Source organism: Bubalus bubalis, chromosome 11 (genome assembly GCF_019923935.1).
Source record: "Bubalus bubalis isolate 160015118507 breed Murrah chromosome 11, NDDB_SH_1, whole genome shotgun sequence".
NCBI lineage: Eukaryota > Metazoa > Chordata > Mammalia > Artiodactyla > Bovidae > Bubalus > Bubalus bubalis.
Genome location: NC_059167.1, coordinates 75,121,120 through 75,140,940, shown reverse-complemented (window position 1 = coordinate 75,140,940; position 19,821 = coordinate 75,121,120). Strand labels below are relative to the sequence as shown.

At 40.9% G+C, this 19,821-nt stretch overlaps 1 protein-coding gene across 2 annotated transcripts; it reads right to left on the bottom strand.

Moving 5' to 3' along the window:
* Positions 1–843: 843 nt before the first annotated feature.
* Positions 844–7,694, bottom strand: LOC102404354 (olfactory receptor 4F3/4F16/4F29-like). 2 transcript variants are annotated; one of them, XM_044925525.1, is made up of 2 exons: positions 7,685–7,694; positions 844–1,772 (listed from the first exon to the last, which is right to left on the bottom strand). In XM_044925525.1, the coding sequence occupies exons 1-2, from the start codon at positions 7,692–7,694 to the stop codon at positions 844–846; spliced, it is 939 nt and encodes a 312-aa protein (XP_044781460.1). The 2 variants fall into 2 exon arrangements, with proteins under 2 accessions (XP_044781460.1, XP_006045151.3); XM_006045089.3 differs by lacking the exon at positions 7,685–7,694 and having other exon boundaries at positions 844–1,788.
* Between the last annotated feature and the right edge of the window lie 12,127 nt (positions 7,695–19,821).

The window sequence follows — 19,821 nt, the reverse complement described above, 5'->3', positions numbered from 1 at the left end:
CATATTTCCAAAGCACTGTTCTTCAGATTCTGTATCACAAACCCCAAAACTCAATCTGACAAGTGAGGATCCTCCTCAGAATCCAGAGGGGGGAAAGAAATAAAAGAGACCAGTCCAAATTCATTTTTATGAAGAAGACACAAGAAAATGTGGAAATAGTCCTGTGTTAATATATTTTATTCTGTCACATTGCACAAGAAAGAATACCATATCTTTCTTGGTTATGGGCAGAAATCACATTAAGAATATTCTCAGTTCAGTTCAGTTCAGTCACTCAGTCGTGTCTGACTCTTTGTGACCCCATGAATCACAGCACGCCAGGCCTCCCTGTCCGTCACCAACTCCCAGAGTTCACTCAGACTCATGTCCATCGAGTCAGTGATGCCATCCAGCCATCTCATCCTCTGTCGTCCCCTTCTCCTCCTTCCCCCAATCCCTCCCAGCATCAGAGTCTTTTCCAATGAGTCAACTCTTCGCATGAGGTGGCCAAAGTACTGGAGTTTCAGCTTTAGCATCATTCCTTCCAAAGAAATCCCAGGGCTGATCTCCTTCAGAATGGACTGGTTGGATCTCCTTGCAGTCCAAGGGACTCTCAAGAGTCTTCTCCAACACCACAGTTCAAAAGCATCAATTCTTCAGTGCTCAGCCTTCTTCACAGTCCAACTCTCACATCCATACATGACCACAGGAAAAACCATAGCCTTGACTAGACAGACCTAATTCTGGACATTGGTAATTAAACTAGTAAGTAAAGCATCCATGGTACTATGTTTCACTGATTCACGTCTGTGGCATAGGCAGGGAATAGTAGGGCTGTTCATCTTTTTTGATATCAAAAATCACTTAAAACAGCTTCCTGAAACTCAACATCTGACTGAATATCCTCCTCATTGCCACCTTCATCTCTTTGTTCCTCAAACTGTAGATGGCAGGATTCAGAAATGGAGTAATAACTACATCAAAAATAGCAAGGAATTTATCCACTGGTACTGTGGGAAATGGCCATGAATACACAAAAATACATGGGCCAAAAAATAAGACCACCACCGCAATGTGAGCTGATAGTGTAGAGAGGGCCTTGGACAAGTCACCTGAGGAATGTTGCCAAACAGTGGCCAAGATGAAGATATAGGAGGTAATCAGAATGAAAAATGTTCCCAGGGAGATTAAACCACTATTGGCAGTAACCACAAGCTCCAGTCTGTAAGTGTCTGTGCAGGCAAGCCTAATAAATCGAGGAAGATCACAGTAAAAGCTGTCCACTTTATTAGGGCCACAGAATGGTAGGTTTACAACAAATAGAATCTGGATGAGTGAGTGGATGATCCCAATGGTCCAGGCAGCAACCAAGAGTGAAATACAAGTTCTGAAGTTCATGATGATCAGGTAATGGAGAGGCCTACATATAGCGACATAACGGTCAAAGGCCATGGCAATGAGCAGAACCATCTCGGTTCCTCCAATAACATGAACGAAGAACATCTGAGCAATGCATCCTTGGAAAGAGATTACTTTTCTCTCTTTGAAAAGATCAGATATCATCTTGGGAGCTGTAATGGAGGAAACCCACATGTCAATAAAAGAGAGGTTGGCTAGCAGGAAGTACATAGGGGAGTGTAAATGGGAGTCAGAGGTCACTGTGAGGACAATGAGGAGGTTTCCTAAAATACTTGTTACATAGAACACAGAGAAAATTAGAAAGAGAACAAGTTGCATCTCCAAAGAACTGGTGAGTCCCACCAACACAATCTCAGACACCACCGAATGATTTCCTCCCCCCATGGTCTCAGTCACTTTGGGCTCCAAATTTGCCTGAAAAAATAGGAAAAATAAGAAATTTGGATTACTGGCCATATTACTCAGGGTTCCAATGGAGAAGCAGAACCACCAGGGGATAATATACCAAGAGATCTGTGACAGTGACTTGATCTTACTGATCCTGCAGAAGCGGATTCAGCAGTCTCTACCAGTCTATTGTCCTTGCATCTAATGCTGTAGTTTGAAGTCCACAGGACAGGCAGTGAGGAAAGGAAGATGGATACAAAATGAGGAAGAGCAAAAATGCATTGGAACCCACAATCAAGAACTAAAGACTGCACAAATAAGAAACGCTGGAGGGAATGTGGAGAAAAGGGAACTCTCCTACACTGTTTGTGCCGCCACTATGGCAAGCTTTGTGGAGGTTCCTTAGAAAACTAAACATAGAGTTGTCATATGATCCAGCAATCTCACTCCTGGGTGTACACCCATAGAAAACTAATTCAAAAAGATACATGCATCACAATGCTCATAGAAGTGTTGTTTATGATGGTCAAAACACTGTGTATACACATACACACAATGGAATACTACTCAAATGAAAACCTGCCTCATGTGTCTTGAAATGTTCATTTTTCACAGCCCAGTTTAAATGCCGTTCATGAAACCTCCCCAATTCTCCTAGCTAGAAAAGAAATCTTCTTCCCCTCATTTCCCATAGCACTTTGTATTTATCATAGCACCTTTCGCCCTGTGGTGCAGTTACATGTGCATGACCTATTTCCTCTGTTTTCAAGCACTAAAAGGTGGAGCTTTCTGTATTTTCATCTCCGTCGTGATAGTTCCTTGGACAGTTTCAGAGGGCAGAACAGTCAGTTCTAGAAAATCAGTATGTGTTTGTTGAATTAATTTTAATTAATTCCTTTGAAATTTCAATTTAATTGTTTAATGTAAGATCATTTAGAATATGAAGATAAAGGAAACATACAAAGAGAAGAAATTGAAAGATGGTGAGGGATAGGAAGAAAAAAAAGCCTTAATGATAAATAAAGGAAACAAGAAAATTAAGCAAAGGAGTAAGAAATAAGAGAAAAACAGAATGATGAAAGAATCATGTAGAATAGAAAGAGGAAAGAAAAAAGAATGCTATAGAAACTTCCCTCAAATTCTGAGACTAGAGACTCACAGGCTTAAATGGAAACACACAGAAAAGGAATTTAAAATTAGCTTACATCTTGAAAGTTCCTAAGAGCCCTAGCCACATGCCCAGTGAAAGATTTTAGATGGAAAAACTAATATCACTAAGACTGGGTCTGAATTTTTTCTTCTCAGAAAATATTTGACAGAAAGCCTCATGGATGGAGATAGCAGATCCTCAATTTGGAACTAAAGTTTTCCCCATTCTTCTACTTCTTTCCTAAAGCGATATTTTCCTAAAAAATATTCCACCCTTCCTTACCTTCCACCACTCACCTATTCCTGCTCCAAGTGGACAGTGATGCAATATAGCTTGCTATTTCTGAGTTTTCCTCCCAGTGCCAGGCTGTGAGCTCATGGGAGAGTGAAATGGTATCTTTTTCTCTGTACTCCCAGCTCCCCAGACAATGCTGGAACCATAAGCGAAGCTTAAGAAGTGGTTTTTGTTGAATGAAAAAAATGGATGTACAGATAACCCAGATATCAAGTTTCTCTAATATTTCAGAAAGACTGGGGTTCGACTCAAAAAATTAGAATATTCAATCTCAGCAGTCACTTTAAAATTTTTCTCATCAGTCATTTAGTATAATAACTGATTAAATGGTCACTGTAGAAGGAAAAAGCATACAATCCCTGCTTCTTTGGCAACTACAGCCTAATTGCATACTTTTATTTGCTTGGTCTATGTAGAAGACGTCTTGGGAAACCAGGGCCAATGCTGCTATCAACTCTGGAATGTATGTTTATCACCAAACTAATCGGAATCAAGAGCTAAACATAAGCATCCTGTATGTATCCTGTGTGCCTCCAAATCATGCCTGACTCTCTCACATCACGGTTCTTATCCTTGAACTTGAGTAGAGTGGAGGAACTCAATGAATCAATGCTATTTGATGTTACATTAGACACTGATCAAGAGTTGAAGGATTAACCAACCTAAGAACAATGAATTTTTCTTCTCATTTCAAGTTTAAGAAAAAATATATCATTTTTGTCCAGGCACCTTCTTTGTCCCCATTTAAAGACCAAGTATTTTTTCAAGCCTGGCACCACTGACTCAACTACTGTTTCCAACTCTTTCTCTTCTGGATGTTTTTTTCCACACCACAACTAAATCACAGTTTGAAATCTCTAGTGATGATTTAGTTATCAGGAGATATCTTAGTTGACAGAGCATAGCAATCTGAATGAATTTGTTCTGCCGATTCTTCTCACCCACCTGATCTCTAGCAGACCTAAAATAGCTGCATCTTCAGAAAAATCACATCTGGCATATGGAGCTATTGAAATTTCCCCAAAGTAGAGAAGAGGTAGCTAATTAATAACACAGAGGTTAGTAAAAAGTGGTACCAAATAGAACACGGAAGGCCAATATGACTTTAATCTGTGTGGAGAATGGTCTCAGAGAATAAGATTGACTTTCCCAGAGCAACATAGGAGGAGGCAGTTAATGAGTCACCTAGGGGAAGAGATCCCTCATGAATATACAGGTTTTATCAGATTATTTTCCTAACCCAGGACTTGAGGTAAGAGTAAAGTCCTAAAATTTATGAAAATATTGGGCCATCTCTGGCAGATTCTAGTGGTTAAGTGCTTTCACTGGAGAGGGCATGGGTTCAATCCCTGGTCAGGGAACTAAGATCCCATCCCACATGCTACATGCAGTTTCCCCCCAGTCCCACCAAAAATTATGAAAATATCTTTTAAGTAGTTTTTAGTGAAAATCATTTTTATTATTCTCACATATGCATATATTATTATAAGACAGTCACAAACACACACAATTTATTTCCCAGATACATGCATTTGGGGAAGTTTAAAAAAGAAAAACACAGAAAACTACTGGAGCTCATCAATGAATTTGGTAAAGTTACAAGATACAAAACTAGAACACAGAAATCTCTTACATTTCTATACACAAACAATGAAAAATCTGGAAGAGAGATTAAGGAAACAATCCCATTTATCATTGCATCTAAAATAATGAAATACCTTGTAATAAATCTAGCTGAGGGCTTCTCTGGTGTCTCAGATGGTAAAGAATCCACCTGAATTGCAAGAGACCAAGATTTGATCCATGGGTAGGGAAGATCCCCTGGAGAAGGAGATGGCAACCCACTCCAGTATTCTTGCCTGGAGAATTTCATGGGCAGAGGAGCCTGACGGGCTACAGTTCATGGGGTCGCAAAGGGTCAGACACGACTGAGTGACTAACACTTTCACACTTCCAAGGAAGCAAAAGACTTGTACTCAGAAAACTATAAGATGTTAAAAGAAATCAAAGATGACACAAACAGATGTAGAAATATACCATGTTCTTGGATTGGAAAAATCAACATTGTGAAAAAATAATTGCAGTACCCAAAACAATCTCTAGATCCAGCACATCCCTATCAAATTATCAAGGGTATTTTTCACAGAATTAGAACAAAAAACTATATTTTTTATGGAAACACAAAAGACCCAAATAGTGAAAGAAATCTTGAGAAATAAGAATGGAACTAGAGAAATCTGGCCCCCTGACTTCAGACAAAGCTGCTGCTAAGTCGCTTCTGTAGTGTCCGACTCTGTGCGATCCCATAGATGGCAGCCCGCCAGGCTCCCCCGTCCCTGGGATTCTCCAGGCAAGAACACTGGAGTGGGTTGCTATTTCCTTCTCCAATGCATGAAAGTGAAAAGTGAAAGTGAAGTCACTCAATCCTGTCCGACTCTTCACGACCCCAAAGACTGCAGCCTACCAGGCTCCTCCGTCCATGGGATTTTCAAGGCAAAAGTACTGGAGTGGGTTGCCATTGCCTTCTCTGGGACAAAGCTTCTCTCAGACAAAGCTACAGTAATCCAAACAGTATGATACTGGCCCAAAAGCAGAAATACAAACCAATGGAGCAGGATAAAAAGCCCAGAGATTAACCCATGCATCTATAGCCACCTAATCTATGACAAAGGAGGCAAGAATATACAAGAGAAAAAACAATCTCTATAATAAGTGGTGCTGGGAAAACTGGACAACTACATGTAAAAGAATGAAATTAGAACACTCCCTAACACCCTACACAAAAATCAACTCATAGAGACTTCCCTGGTTGTCCAGTGGATGAGAATATGCCTTGCAGTACAGGGGACAAGGCTTTGATCTCTGGTCGGTGCAGTACAGGGGACAAGGGTTTGGTGTCTGATCAGGGAACTAAGATCCCAAATGCTTTGGGCAACTAAGCCCACAAGACTCAACTAGAGAGTCTGTGCATCACAACTAGGACCTGAGACAATCAAATAAATAAACAAAAATGTTTTAAATAATAAAATTTTAAAAATAAATGCAAAGTGGATTAAAGATCTAAATGCTAGATAATATAAAACTTTTAAAGGAAAATGTAGACAGAAGAATACTCTTTGACATAGATCAGAGCAAGATCTTTTTCAATCCACTTCCTAGAGTAATAAAAATAAAAACAAATGGGGCCTATTAAACATAAAAACTTTTGTACAGCAAAGGAAACCATAAACAAAACAAAGAGATAACCCTCAGAATTGAAGAAAATATTTGCAAATGAAGAAAAACAAGATACTATTTTTGAAAATATACAAACACCTTATGCAGCTAAATATCCACACACACACACCAAAAAAACCAGTCAATAAATGGGTGGAAGACCTAAATAGACATTTCTGGAAAGAAACTATACAGATGGCCAACAAATACATGAAAAGATGCTCGATGTCACTTATTATTAGAGAAATGCAAATATTTCTGAATGTCCATCAGCAGAGGTATGGATAAAAAAGAAGTGGTACATATATACAATGGAATATTAATCAGCCACAAAAAGGGGTGAAATTGGGTCATTTGTAGTGATGTGGGTGAACCTAGAGTCTGTCATACAGGGTGAAGTAAGTCAGCAAGAAAAAAACAGGGATCATATGTCAACACATATATGTAGAATCTAGAAAAATCTATGGTACTGATGATCCTATTTGCAGAGCAGGAATAGAGAACAAACTTGCAGACACAATGAGGGGAAGGAGAGGGTGCAACAAACTGCGAGTCGCGCATCACTGACATACATACACTGCCATGTGCAAAATCGATAGGTGGCGGGAAGCCGTGGTGTAGCACAGGGAGCTCGGTTCAGTGCTCTGTGATGACTATGAGGGTGAGATCGGGGTGTGGTGGGAGGGAGGCTCAAGAGGGAGGGGAAATATGTATACTTATACCGATTCATGCTGTTGTACAGCAGAAACTAACACATTGTAAAGCAATTATACTACAAATTAAAATATATATGTCTATTTTGGGGTGGGAAGAGATGTTATTTTGGCTAACTTCTGTATTTCAAATCAAAGGAAAATTTTTTAAACTGAACATTTAATAAACATTCATTTAAAAAAACAGTAAAGTGCATAATACCAATATTTTAAAATAGAATGTATTAGCATATTAAGGTTTATGCTATGTAAATATAATAATGTAAATAACATGAGCCACCAATTTTTTTTTTTTAATGAATGAAACTGGGGCATTTGTAAACACGTGGATGGACCTAGAGACTGTCATACAGAGTGAAGCCTGGAAGAGAAAACAAATATCGTATATGAATGCATATATGTGGAATCTGAAAAATTAGTATCAGTTCAGTTCAGTCGCTCAGTCGTGTCCGACTCTTTGCAATCCCATGAATCACAGCACGCCAGGCCTCCCTGTCCATCACCAACTCCCGGAGTTCACTAAAACTCATGTCCATCAAGTTGGTGATGCCATTCAGCCATCTCATCCTCTGTCATCCCCTTCTCCTCCTGCCCCCAATCCCTCCCAGCATCAGAGTCTTTTCCATTGAGTCAACTCTTTGCATGAGGTGGCCAAAGTATATTGGAGTTTCAGCTTTAGCATCATTCCTTCCAAAGAACACCCAGGACTGATTTCCTTTACAATGGACTGGTTGGATCTCCCTGCAGTCCAAGGGCCTCTCAAGAGTCTTCTCCAACACCACAGTTCAAAAGCATCAATTCATCGGCACTCAGCTTTCTTCACAGTTCAACTCTCACATCCATACATGACCTCTGGAAAAACCATAGCCTTGACTAGATGGACCTTTGTTGACAAAGTAATGTCTCTGCTTTTCAATATGCTATCTGGGTTGGTCATAACTTTCCTTCCAAGGAGTAAGCGTCTTTTAATTTCATGGCTGCAGTCACCATCTGCAGTGATTTTGGAGCCCCCCAAAATAAAGTCTGACACTGTTTCCACTGTTTCCCCATCTATTTCCCATGAAGTGATGGGACCAGATGCCATGATCTTCGTTTTCTGAATGTTGAGCTTTAAGCCAACTTTTTCACTCTCCTCTTTCCCTTTTATCAAGAGGCTTTTTAGTTCCTCTTCACTTTCTGCCATAAGGGTGATGTCATCTGCATATCTGAGATTGTTGATATTTCTCCTGGAATCTTGATTCCAGCTTGTGCTTCTTCCAGCCCAGCATTTCTCATGATGTGCTCTGCATATAAGTTAAATAAGCAGGGTGACAATATACAGCCTTGACATACTCCTTTTCCTATACTTTGGAATATACTTTGGAACCAGTCTGTTGTTCCATGTCCAGTTCTAACTGTTGCTTCCTGACCTGCATATAGGTGTCTCAAGAGGCAGGTCAGGCGGTCTGGTATTCCCATCTCTTTCAGAATTTTCCACAGTTTATTGTGATCCACACAGTCAAAGGCTTTGGCATAGTCAATAAAGCAGAAATAGATGTTTTTCTGGAACTCTTTTGCTTTTTCCATGATCCAGCAGATGTTGGCAATTTGATCTCTGGTTCCTCTGCCTTTTCTAAACCCAGCTTGAACATCTGGAAGTTCACGGTTCACGTATTGCTGAAGCCTGGCTTGGAGCATTACTTTACTAGCGTATGAGATGAGTGCAATTGTGTGGTAGTTTGAACATTCTTTGGCATTGCCTTTCTTTGGGATTGGAATGAAAACTGACTTTTTCCAGTCCTGTGGCCACTGCTGAGTTTTCCAAATTTGCTGGCATATTGAGTGCAGCACTTTCACAGCATCATCTTTCAGGATTTGAAATAGCTCAACTGGAATTCCATCACCTCCACTAGCTTTGTTCATAGTGATGCTTTCTAAGGCCTACTTGACTTCACATTCCAGGATGTCTGGCTCTAGGTGAGTGATCACACCATCGTGATTATCTTGGTCGTGAAGATCTTTTTTGTACAGTTCTTCTATGTATTCTTGCCACCTCTTCTTAATATCTTCTGCTTCTTTGCATGAAGTGTTCCCTTGGTATCTCTAATTTTCTTGAAGAGATCTCTAGTCTTTCCCATTCTGTTGTTTTCCTCTATTTCTTTGCATTGATCACCGAGGAAGGCTTTCTTATCTCTCCTTGCTATTCTTTGGAACTCTGCATTCAGATGCTTATATCTTTCACTTTCTCCTTTGCTTTTCGCTTCTCTTCTTTTCACAGCTATTTGTAAGGCCTCCCCAGACAGCCATTTTGCTTTTTTGCATTTCTTTTCCATGGGGATGGTCTTGATCCCTGTCTCCTGTACAATGTCACGAACCTCCATCCATAGTTCATCAGGCAGTCTATCTATCAGATCTAGGCCCTTAAATCTATTTCTCACTTCCACTGTATGATCATAAGGAATTTGATTTAGGTCATACCTGAATGGTCTAGTGGTTTTCCCTGCTGCTACTGCTAAGTCACTTCAGTCGGTTCCGACTCTGTGAGACCCCATAGACGGCAGCCCACCAGGCTCCCCTGTCCTGGGATTCTCCAGGCAAGAACACTGGAGTGGGTTGCCATTTCCTTCTCCAATGCAGCAAAGTGAAAAGTAAAAGTGAAGTCGCTCAGTTGTGTCCGACTCTTAGCGACCCCATGGACTGCAGCCTACCAGGCTCCTCCATCCATGGGATTTTCCAGGCAAGAGTACTGGAGTGGGGTGCCATTGCCTTCTCCGAGTGGTTTTCCCTACTTTCTTCAATTTAAGTCTGAATTTGGCAATAAGGAGTTCATGATCTGAGCCACAGTAAGTTCCCGGTCTTGTTTTTGCTGACTGTATAGAGCTTCTCCATCTTTGGCTGCAAAGAATATAATCAGTCTGATTTCAGTGTTGACCATCTGGTGATGTCCATGTGTAGAGTCTTCTCTTGTGTTGGAAGAGGCTGTTTGCTATGACCAGTGCATTCTCTTGGCAAAACTCTATTAGCCTTTGCCCTGCTTCATTCCATATTCCAAGGCCAAATTTGCCTGTTACCCCAAGTAGGAAGTCAAGAAAAATTAGTATAGATGATCTTATTTACAAAATTAGACAGCAGAAATAGTGACACAGACAGAGAACAAATGTATGGATACCAAGGAGGGGGTGGGATGAATTGGGAGATTGGAATTGACATATATACACTATTGATACTATGTACAGAACAGGTAACTGAGTAGAACCTTTTGTATAGCCCAGAGAACTCTATTCAATGCTCTATGGTGACCTAAATGGGAAGGTAATCTACTCTAGGAAGTCCCTAGGGTAAATAGGGACTTCCAGGGCAGTCCAGTAGTTAAGACTGTGCACTTCTAATGCAGGGAGTGTGAGTTCAGTCCCTGGTCAGAAAACTAAGATCCCACATGCCACATTGCACAGCCAAAAAAAAATTTTTTTAATTAAAATATCAGAGCTGGAAAAGTAAATATGGTTATTTTAGAGACATACATTTATATTTAGCCAAAAAATATTTGTAGCAGGTATGACTCTTGGTCCATAAATTCAGGGATACAAGAAATATTGTGACACCACAGCAGGATCCTCTATGACCCACCTCCCAGAATATTGGAAATAAAAGCAAAAACAAACAAATGGGACCTAATTAAACTTAAAAGCTTCTGCACATCAAAGGAAACTATTAGCAAGGTGAAAAGACAGCCTTCAGAATGAGAGAAAATAAGAGCAAATGAAGCAACTGACAAACAACTAATCTCAAAAATATACAAGCAACTCCTACAGCTCAACTCCAGAAAAATAAATGACCCAATCAAAAAATGGGCCAAAGAACTAAATAGACATTTCTCCAAAGAAGACATCCAGATGGCTAACAAACACATGAAAAGATGCTCAACATCACTCATTATCAGAGAAATGCAAATCAAAACCACTATGAGGTACCATTTCACACCAGTCAGAATGGCTGCAATCCAAAAGTCTACAAGTAATAAATGCTGGAGAGGATGTGGAGAAAAGGGAACCCTCTCACACTGTTGGTGGGAATGCAAACTAGTACAGCCACTATGGAGAACAGTGTGGCGATTCCTTAAAAATCTGGAACTAGAACTGCCTTATGATCCAGCAATCCCACTGCTGGGCATACACACTGAGGAAACCAGAAGGGAAAGAGACACATGTACCCCACTGTTCATCGCAGCACTGTTTATAATAGCCAGGACATGGAAGCAACCTAGATGTCCATCAGCAGATGAATGGCTAAGAAAGCGGTGGTACATATACACAATGGAGTATTACTCAGCCATTAAAAAGAATACATTTGAATCAGTTCTAATGAGGTGGATGAAACTGGAGCCTATTATACAGAGTGAAGTAAGCCAGAAAGAAAAACACCAATACAGTATACTAACGCATATATATGGAATTTAGAAAGATGGTAACAATAACCCTGTGTACGAGACAGCAAAAGAGACACTGATGTATAGAACAGTCTTATGGACTCTGTGGGAGAGGGAGAGGGTGGGAAGATTTGGGAGAATGGCATTGAAACATGTATAATATCATGTATGAAACGAGTTGCCAGTCCAGGTTCGATGCACGATGCTAGATGCTTGGGGCTGGTGCACTGGGACGACCCAGGGGGATGGTATGGGGAGGGAGGAAGGAGGATGGTTCAGGGTGGGGAACACATGTATACCTGTGGCGGATTCATTTTGATATTTGGCAAAACTAATACAATCTGTAAAGTTTAAAAATAAAATAAAATTTAAAAATAAAAGAAATATTGTGTTGCCTTATTTTCTTTCAGTCATCTGAAATCTGACTTTGAGCCCCATTCTGCCAGGCTGCTGGAGAAATGCCATTCCATCCACTATTTGGATTCCCAGTTCCCAAGCTGTGCCAAGATCCTGTGTTCCTTCAGTGCTGAAGCATGAGAGAGTTTCTCTGTCATCTACCTAGACTGCTTTAGAAGCCCTTTGTACCAACAGATTGTGGTCCCTTCTGGCTCAGCATCTCACCTCTACTGTGCGCATTTTGAGCAGTGGAGTCAGAAGCAAAGCTACGAGTCCCAGTGCCTGGGACTCTAATAAGCACAAATCCCAGTGACTCTTATCCTTTTCCAAGTTTCCTGGTATCTTTTCCTTTTCTCTCCTCTGTTCATTTATTCTTCTCTTTCTTACCCCTGCAGGACTTAAACTCAATGGAGGTTATACTCTATCAAAATCAGATAAGATTTATTGACATCAAAATTTGTATTTATAGCCTACAATAAATATCTGAAGCAAGGAATTCCTAAAAGGCCCTGGCTATGCACTTGGATTGGAAGATCAGAAATAAATACATGGCACAATGCAAGTGAATACTTCCAAAAATTATCCTACCACACATTAAAAACCCAATGGAATAGCTTTTCTTATTTAAAAGACTTGGCTCTGAATAGCTTTTGACTATTTCAAAAAATAAAAGATACTTTTAGTCAACTCCATCTTCTATGGACATTCAAAAAAATGCTAGCTGGGATAAAACTAGCAGGATTCATCCTTAAATTACAAAAAAAGTAATGTCTTGGAAATATGAAAACACACTTTTTATTTTACAAGTGCTATAGTGACTGTCTTAGTTCAGACAAAGTGGAAACCAGCTGATATAAAAGAAGTTACTGATGAATATATGAATAATCACTTCAAATCTCTGGGAAGTAATGACTTGAAATTTTGAAGTGACTGGATTTTTAAAGTATTATTTTGGAGCAGAGGTTGGCAAACTATGGCACGTGGACCAAAGCCAACCTGCTACCTGATATATATATATATATATATACACCCTTTCTGCATTTTTAAGTTTAAAGGGGAAAAAAAAATCAAAGACCAATATTGCATGCCATGTGAAATGATATGAAATTCAAGTATCATTGTCCATAAGAAAAACTTTATTGGAACATGAAAAAAAATCTATTATGATATGTAATTCAAGTATCATTTTCCATAAATAAAAGTTTATTGAAACATGAAAGAGATCTATTTTTTATTTATTTTTATTTTACTTTTATTATCATAGATTAGATGACTTAAGCAACAAACATTTCTCACAGATCTGGAGTCTAGAATTCCAGCATCAGTACACCAGCAGATTCAGTGTCTGGTGAGAACCTACTTTCTGGTTGACAAATGTCCTTCTTCTTTCTGTGTCCTCACATGGGGGAAGAGCAGGAGTGCTCTCTAGAGTCTCTTTATAAGGTTGTCACTCCCATTCATGAAGGTTTCACCTTCAGGACTTAACCACCGTCCCGAAGGTCCCACCTCCTAATACCATCACATTGGTGATCACATGGAGGGGGAGGGACTCAACAGATGAATCAGGGAAAGTGAAAGTGAAGTCACTCAGTCCTGTCCGACTCTTTGCGACCCCATGGACTGTAGCCTACCAGGCTTCTCCATCCATCCATGGGATTTTCCAGGCAAGAATACTGGAGTGGCTTGCCATTTCCTTCTCCAGGGGGATCTTCCTGACCCAGGGATCGAACCCTGGTCTCCCACATTGTAAGCAGACGCTTTTACCCTCTGAGCCACCAGAGAAATCTGGAAGGGGGGATAGAAACCTGCAGTCCATAACAGCGACAATTACAAATTGAAAAGTAATAGCTCATTTTCCAAATACTTTTAGAGTCCACTGAGATCAGCTTTATTGACTATGCCAAAGCCTTTTACTGTGTGGATCACAATAAACTGTGGAAAATTCTGAAAGAGATGGGAATACCAGACCACCTGACCTGACTCTTGAGAAACCTGTATGCAGGTCAGGGAGCAACAGTTAGAACTGGACATGGAACAACAGACTGGTTCCAAATAGGAAAAGGAGTATGTCAAGGCTGTATATTGTCACCCTGCCTATTTAACTTAAATGCAGCGTACATCATGAGAAATGCTGGGCTGGAAGAAGCATAAGCTGGAATCAAGATTGCTGGGAGAAATATCAATAACCTCAGATATGCAGATGACACCACCCTTATGGCAGAAAGTGAAGAGGAACTAAAAAGCCTCTTGATGAAAGTGAAAGAGGAGAGTGAAAAAGTTGGCTTAAAGCTCAACATTCAGAAAACTAAGATCATGGCATCTGGTCCCATCACTTCATGGTAAATAGATGGGGAAAAGTGGAAACAGTGACAGACTTATTTTGGGGGGCTCCAAAATCACTGCAGATGGTGATTGCAGTCACGAAACTAAAAGATGCTTACTCCTTGGAAGGAAAGTTATGACCAACCCAGATAGCATATTAAAAAGCAGAGATATTACTTTGTCAACAAAGGTCCATCTAGTCAAGGCTATGGTTTTTCCAGTGGTCATATATGGATGTGAGTTGGACTGTGAAGAAAGCTGAGCGCCGAAGAATTGATGCTTTTGAACTGTGGTGTTGGAGAAGACTCTTGAGAGTCTCCCTGCAAGGAGATCCAACCAGTCCATCCTAAAGTAGAGCAGTCCTGCATGTTCATTGGAAGGACTGATGCTGACTGAGGCTGAAACTCCAATACTTTGGCCACCTGATGTGAAGAGTTGACTCATTGGAAAAGACTCTGATCCTGGGAGGGATTGTGGGCAGGAGGAGAAGGGGACGACAGAGGATGAGATGGCTGGATGGCATCACCAACTCGATGCACATGAGTTTGGGTGAACTCCGAGAGTTGGTAACGGACAGGGAGGCCTGGCGTGCTGTGATTCACGGGGTCGCAAAGAGTCGGACACGACTGAGCGACTGGACTGAACTGAACTGAAGATCAGCTTATGAAATCCTCACAATAACTTCATGAGATAAATTCCATAACTGTCCTCCTTTATCTATGAGGAACCTAAGTCACAGAGAAGTTAAGCAGTTTGCCCTGTTAGATTATCTGGTGACGCCTAGGTGCCATGTCTGTCCACCAGCCCCACCTAGTGGTGCTGCTCCAAATAGCAGCGCCCAGATGTAAACCCAGAGTGAACATTAGTGCTAGGCAAACAGCAGGAGGTTGTTGATGATGATAATTATGTTATTTCACAAAGCAATCAAAAGAGATAGACTCTTTCTTCAGGCACGGGTGCTCACTATTTCACCAACTGCTCCATTCTGTGTTTGCTCTAATGTTAGAAAACTCTTCCTGTGAAGAGATATAAGTACCTGCCCCCTGGCATCGGATCTGCTCTCCGAAGCTGCACAGGGTAAGTTTACTCTTAAGACATACCCTTAAATCCTTAAATGCAGATTTCATATGTTGAAATCCCTATGTGATGTTATTTGGATATGAAGCCTTTGGCGTTGATTAGGTCATGATGGTGGATCTCTAATAAATGAGTCTAGTGCCCTTATAAGAAGAGACCAGAGAACTCTCTTGTTGCCTTTCCACCATAGAAGGATACAATGAGAAGCCAGGTATCTGCAACCCAGAAGAGGGTCCTCACCTGAACTCAGCAGTGCTGGCACCGTGGACTTGACTTCCAGCCCCCGGAACTGCAAGAAGTGAATTTCTATTGTTCAGAAGCCACCCAGTCTATGGTTTTGTTCTAACAGCCTGAACAAAGAGTTCAGTTTAGTTGCTCAGTAGTGTCCAACTCTTTGCAACCCCATGGACTTCAGCACACCAGGCCTCCCTGTCCATCACCAACTCCCGGAGTTTACTCAAACTCATGTCCATTGAGTCGGTGATGCCATCCAACCATGCCATCCTTTGTTGTCCCCTTCTCCTTCTACATTCAATCTTTCCCAGCATCAGGGTCTTTTCAAATGAGTCAGCTCTTCACATCAGGTGGCCAAAATATTGGATCAGCTTCAACATCAGTCCTTCCAATGAATATTCAGGACTGATTTCCTTTAAGATGGAATGGTTGGATCTCCTTGCAGTCCAAGGGACTCTTAAGAATCTTCTCCAACACCACAGTTCAGAAGCATCAATTCTTTGGCACTCAGCTTTATTTATAGTCCAGCTCTCAAATCAGACATGACTACCGGAAAAACCATAGCTTTGACTAGACGGACCTCTGTTGGCAAAGTAATGTCTCTGCTTTTGAATATGCTGTCTAGGTTGGTCATAACTTTTCTTCTAAGGAGCAAGCGTCTTTTAATTTCATGGCTGCAATCACCATCTGCAGTGATTTTGGAGCCCCCCAAAAAAAAAATCTGTCACTGTTTCCATTGTTTCCCCATCTATTTCCCATGAAGTGATGGGACCAGATCAGATGCCATGGGACCAGATGCCACGATCTTAGTTTTCTGAATGTTGAGCTTTAAGCCAACTTTTTCACTCTCCTTTTTCACTTTCATCAAGAGGCTCTTTGGTTCTTCACTTTCTGCCATAAGGGTGGTGTCATCTGCATATGTGAGGTTATTGATATTTCTCCTGGCAATCTTGATTCCAGCTTGTGCTTCATCCAGCCCAGCATTTCTCATGATGTGCTCTGCATGTAAGTTAAATAAGCAGTGTGACAATATACAGCCTTTTGCAATGAGACATTGCAAAAATTGACTAGTTCCTTAGTAGAACTGTTGCAGATATTGATTTTGATAGAGTGTGTCTGCCACCTACTGTAATTTTTGTGAATGACCAGCCAGCAAAGTTTTTTATCTTGAAATAAGACCTCATTAAAACTGTTCTAAGAACTAAGAGAAGAGCTCAAAAGAGTACTGCTAGGACTTGAGATGACCCAAGAATTAGGGCTCTTTTCTACCTTGTGATCAATAAAGATTGAGATAAGAAATAAAGTGGTTGAAGACCAGGCTTCACTTTTGTTATTGATAAGCTGGTGTCAGCCCACGTACAGAAGTATGAGAGCTACATGTTCTGAATACTGAACCCCAAATTAGATCCACTGCTAAGAGTTCAAACAGTGCTAAACCACCGCAGACCTTCCCAAGTGGTAGCCTGTTCCTTAAAATCTTAGTGCCTATAGGAACTTAGAGGAATGAATACTGACTGAGGGAATGTCCAGCTTTTCTGTCTACATACCCAATATGATACAACATTCCCACCGCCACAGTGCTGGGTAAACATATATCCATCCATGAGGAAGGAAATGTCAGGAAGCAAGAAGGACTGGCCTTCCTCCCTCCTATTCTACCACACCCCTGCCCAAAAAAAAAAAAAAATGGTCAGGAAATTGTAAATTGTTAAGAATGAGTAAGCTACATAAACAGGAAAAGCAGGAAAGACAGAGAACCAAATAAAATGGATTTTTTTTTTTTACCAACACAGAAAACTAGTAATAATAGAATGCTCAAGCTTTTTGTTGTGATAATTAAATTACCTTATTCATAAAAAGCACTTAGCAGATGCCTATTTCCATCCTTGAGGAGAGAAAAATTTTTTTAAGATTTGTGTGTGTGTGTGTGTGGATCATTTTTAAAGTCTTTATTGAATTTGTTACAACTGTGTATCTGTTTTATGTTTTGCATTTGGGCCACAAGGCACATGAGATCTTAGCTCCCTGACCAGAGATCAAATTTGTACCTCCTGCATTGGAAGGCAAAGTCATAACCACTGGACCACCAGGGAAGTCCTGGGGAATGCATCTTTTAAAGAGGAGAATAAGCCATGTCTCTTTCCCTCCATTAGTCTCGGATTCTGCTCAGAGTAAAACCTAAGACTATAAGAAGACCTACAAGGTGCTGTGTGATCTGGCCTCTCAGGATGCCCCCACAATATCTCCCATCACTCCACTCCTTGCCCATCCTCCAGCATACCAGTCAGGCCCCTCCTCAGAGCCCTTTCTCTCTTTGGAATGCCGTTCTCCCAGACAGTTTCATCTTTCACTCCATGTCCTCAAACATCACCACCTCAGTGAGTCTTGGTGGTTACAGCCCAGTCACCATCAGCCCTCTAGCCTCACCCTTACTTCAAAATTCTCTTTAGCACTTAGCTTCATCTGACACTAGGCATTTTTTAAGGGTTGTTTTGTTTGTGTCTCTTGTTATACACTTGCACACGCACACACAAACACACACAGAGGTTTTGTTTGTTTGTTTTGCTTATTAAACTGCTTCACTAATTTCAAGACAATGCCAAGGAATGCTCAAACTACCACACAATTGCACTCATCTCACATGCTAGTAAAGTAATGCTCAAAATTCTCCAAGCCAGGCGTCAGCAATATGTGAACCATGAACTTTCAGATATTCAAGCTGATTTTAGAAAAAGTAGAGGAACCAGAGATCAAATTCCCAACATCCACTGGATCATGGAAAAAGCAAGAGAGTTCCAGAAAAACATCTGTTTTTGCTTTATTGACTTTGCCAAAGTCTTTGACTCTGTGGATCACAATAAACTATGGGAAATTCTTCAAGAGATGGGAATACCAGACCACCTGACCTGCCTCTTGAGAAATCTGTATGCAGGTCAGGAAGCAATAGTTAGAACTGGACATGGAACAACAGACTGGTTCCAAATCAGGAAAGGAGTACGTCAAGGCTGTATATTGTTATTGTGCTTATTTAACTTATATGCAGAGTATATAAAGAGAAACGCTGACCTGGATGAAGCACAGCTGGAACTGATATTGCTGGGAGAAATATCAGTAACCTCAGATATGCAGATGACACCACCCTTATGGCAGAAAGCAAAGAAGAACTAAAGAGCCTCTTGATGAAAGTGAAAGAGGAGAGTAAAAAAGTTGGCTTAAAGCTCAACATTCAGAAAACAAAGATTATGGCATCTGGTCCCATCACATCATGGCAAATAGATGGGGAAAGAGTGGAAACAGTGGCAGACTTAGTTTTTTGGGGGGCTCCAAAATCACTGCAGATGGTGACTGTAGCCATGAAATTAAAAGATGCTTACTCCTTGGAAGGAAAGTTATGACCAGCCTAAACAGCATATTAAAAAGCAGAGACATTACTTTGCCAACAAAGGTCCGTCTAGTCAAGGCTATTGTTTTTCCAATAGTCATGTATGGATGTGAGAGTTGGACTATAAAAAAGGCTGAGCACCAAAGAATTGATGCTTTTGAACTGTGGTGTTGGGGAAGACTCTTGAGAGTCCTTGGACTGCAAGGAGATGGAACCAGTCCATCCTAAAGGAGATCAGTCCTGAGTGTTCGTTGGAAGGACTGATGTTGAAGCTGAAACTCCAATACTTTGGCCACCTGATGCAAAGAGCTGAGTCATTTGAAAAGACCCTGATGCTGGGAAAGACTGAAGGCTGGAGGAGAAGGGGACGACAAGGGATGAGATGGTTCGATGGCATCACCAACTCAGTATAGATGAGTTTGAATAAACTCTGGGAGTTGGTGATGGACAGGGAGGCCTGGCGTGCTGCAGTCCATGGGGTCGTGAAGAGTCAGACACAACTGAGCAACTGAACTGAACTGAACACTAATTTCATACTTTGAAAAGAATATTTTTTCCTGTAACTGATGGACAGAAAGTTTAACACTGAGACAAAACAATAATCAGTTAGAAACTAGTAAGTAGAAACACCAAAAAGTTTACAGAAAAAGATCAGTTCAGTTCAGCTGCTCAGTTGTGTCAAACTCTTTGTGACCCCATGTACTGCAGCATGCCAAGCCTCCCAGTCCATCACCAACTCCCAGAGCTTACTCAAACTCATGTCCATTGAGTCGGTGATGCCATCCAACCATCTCATCCTCTGTCGTCCCCTTCTCCTCCTGCCTTCAGGTGGCCAAAATATTGGAGT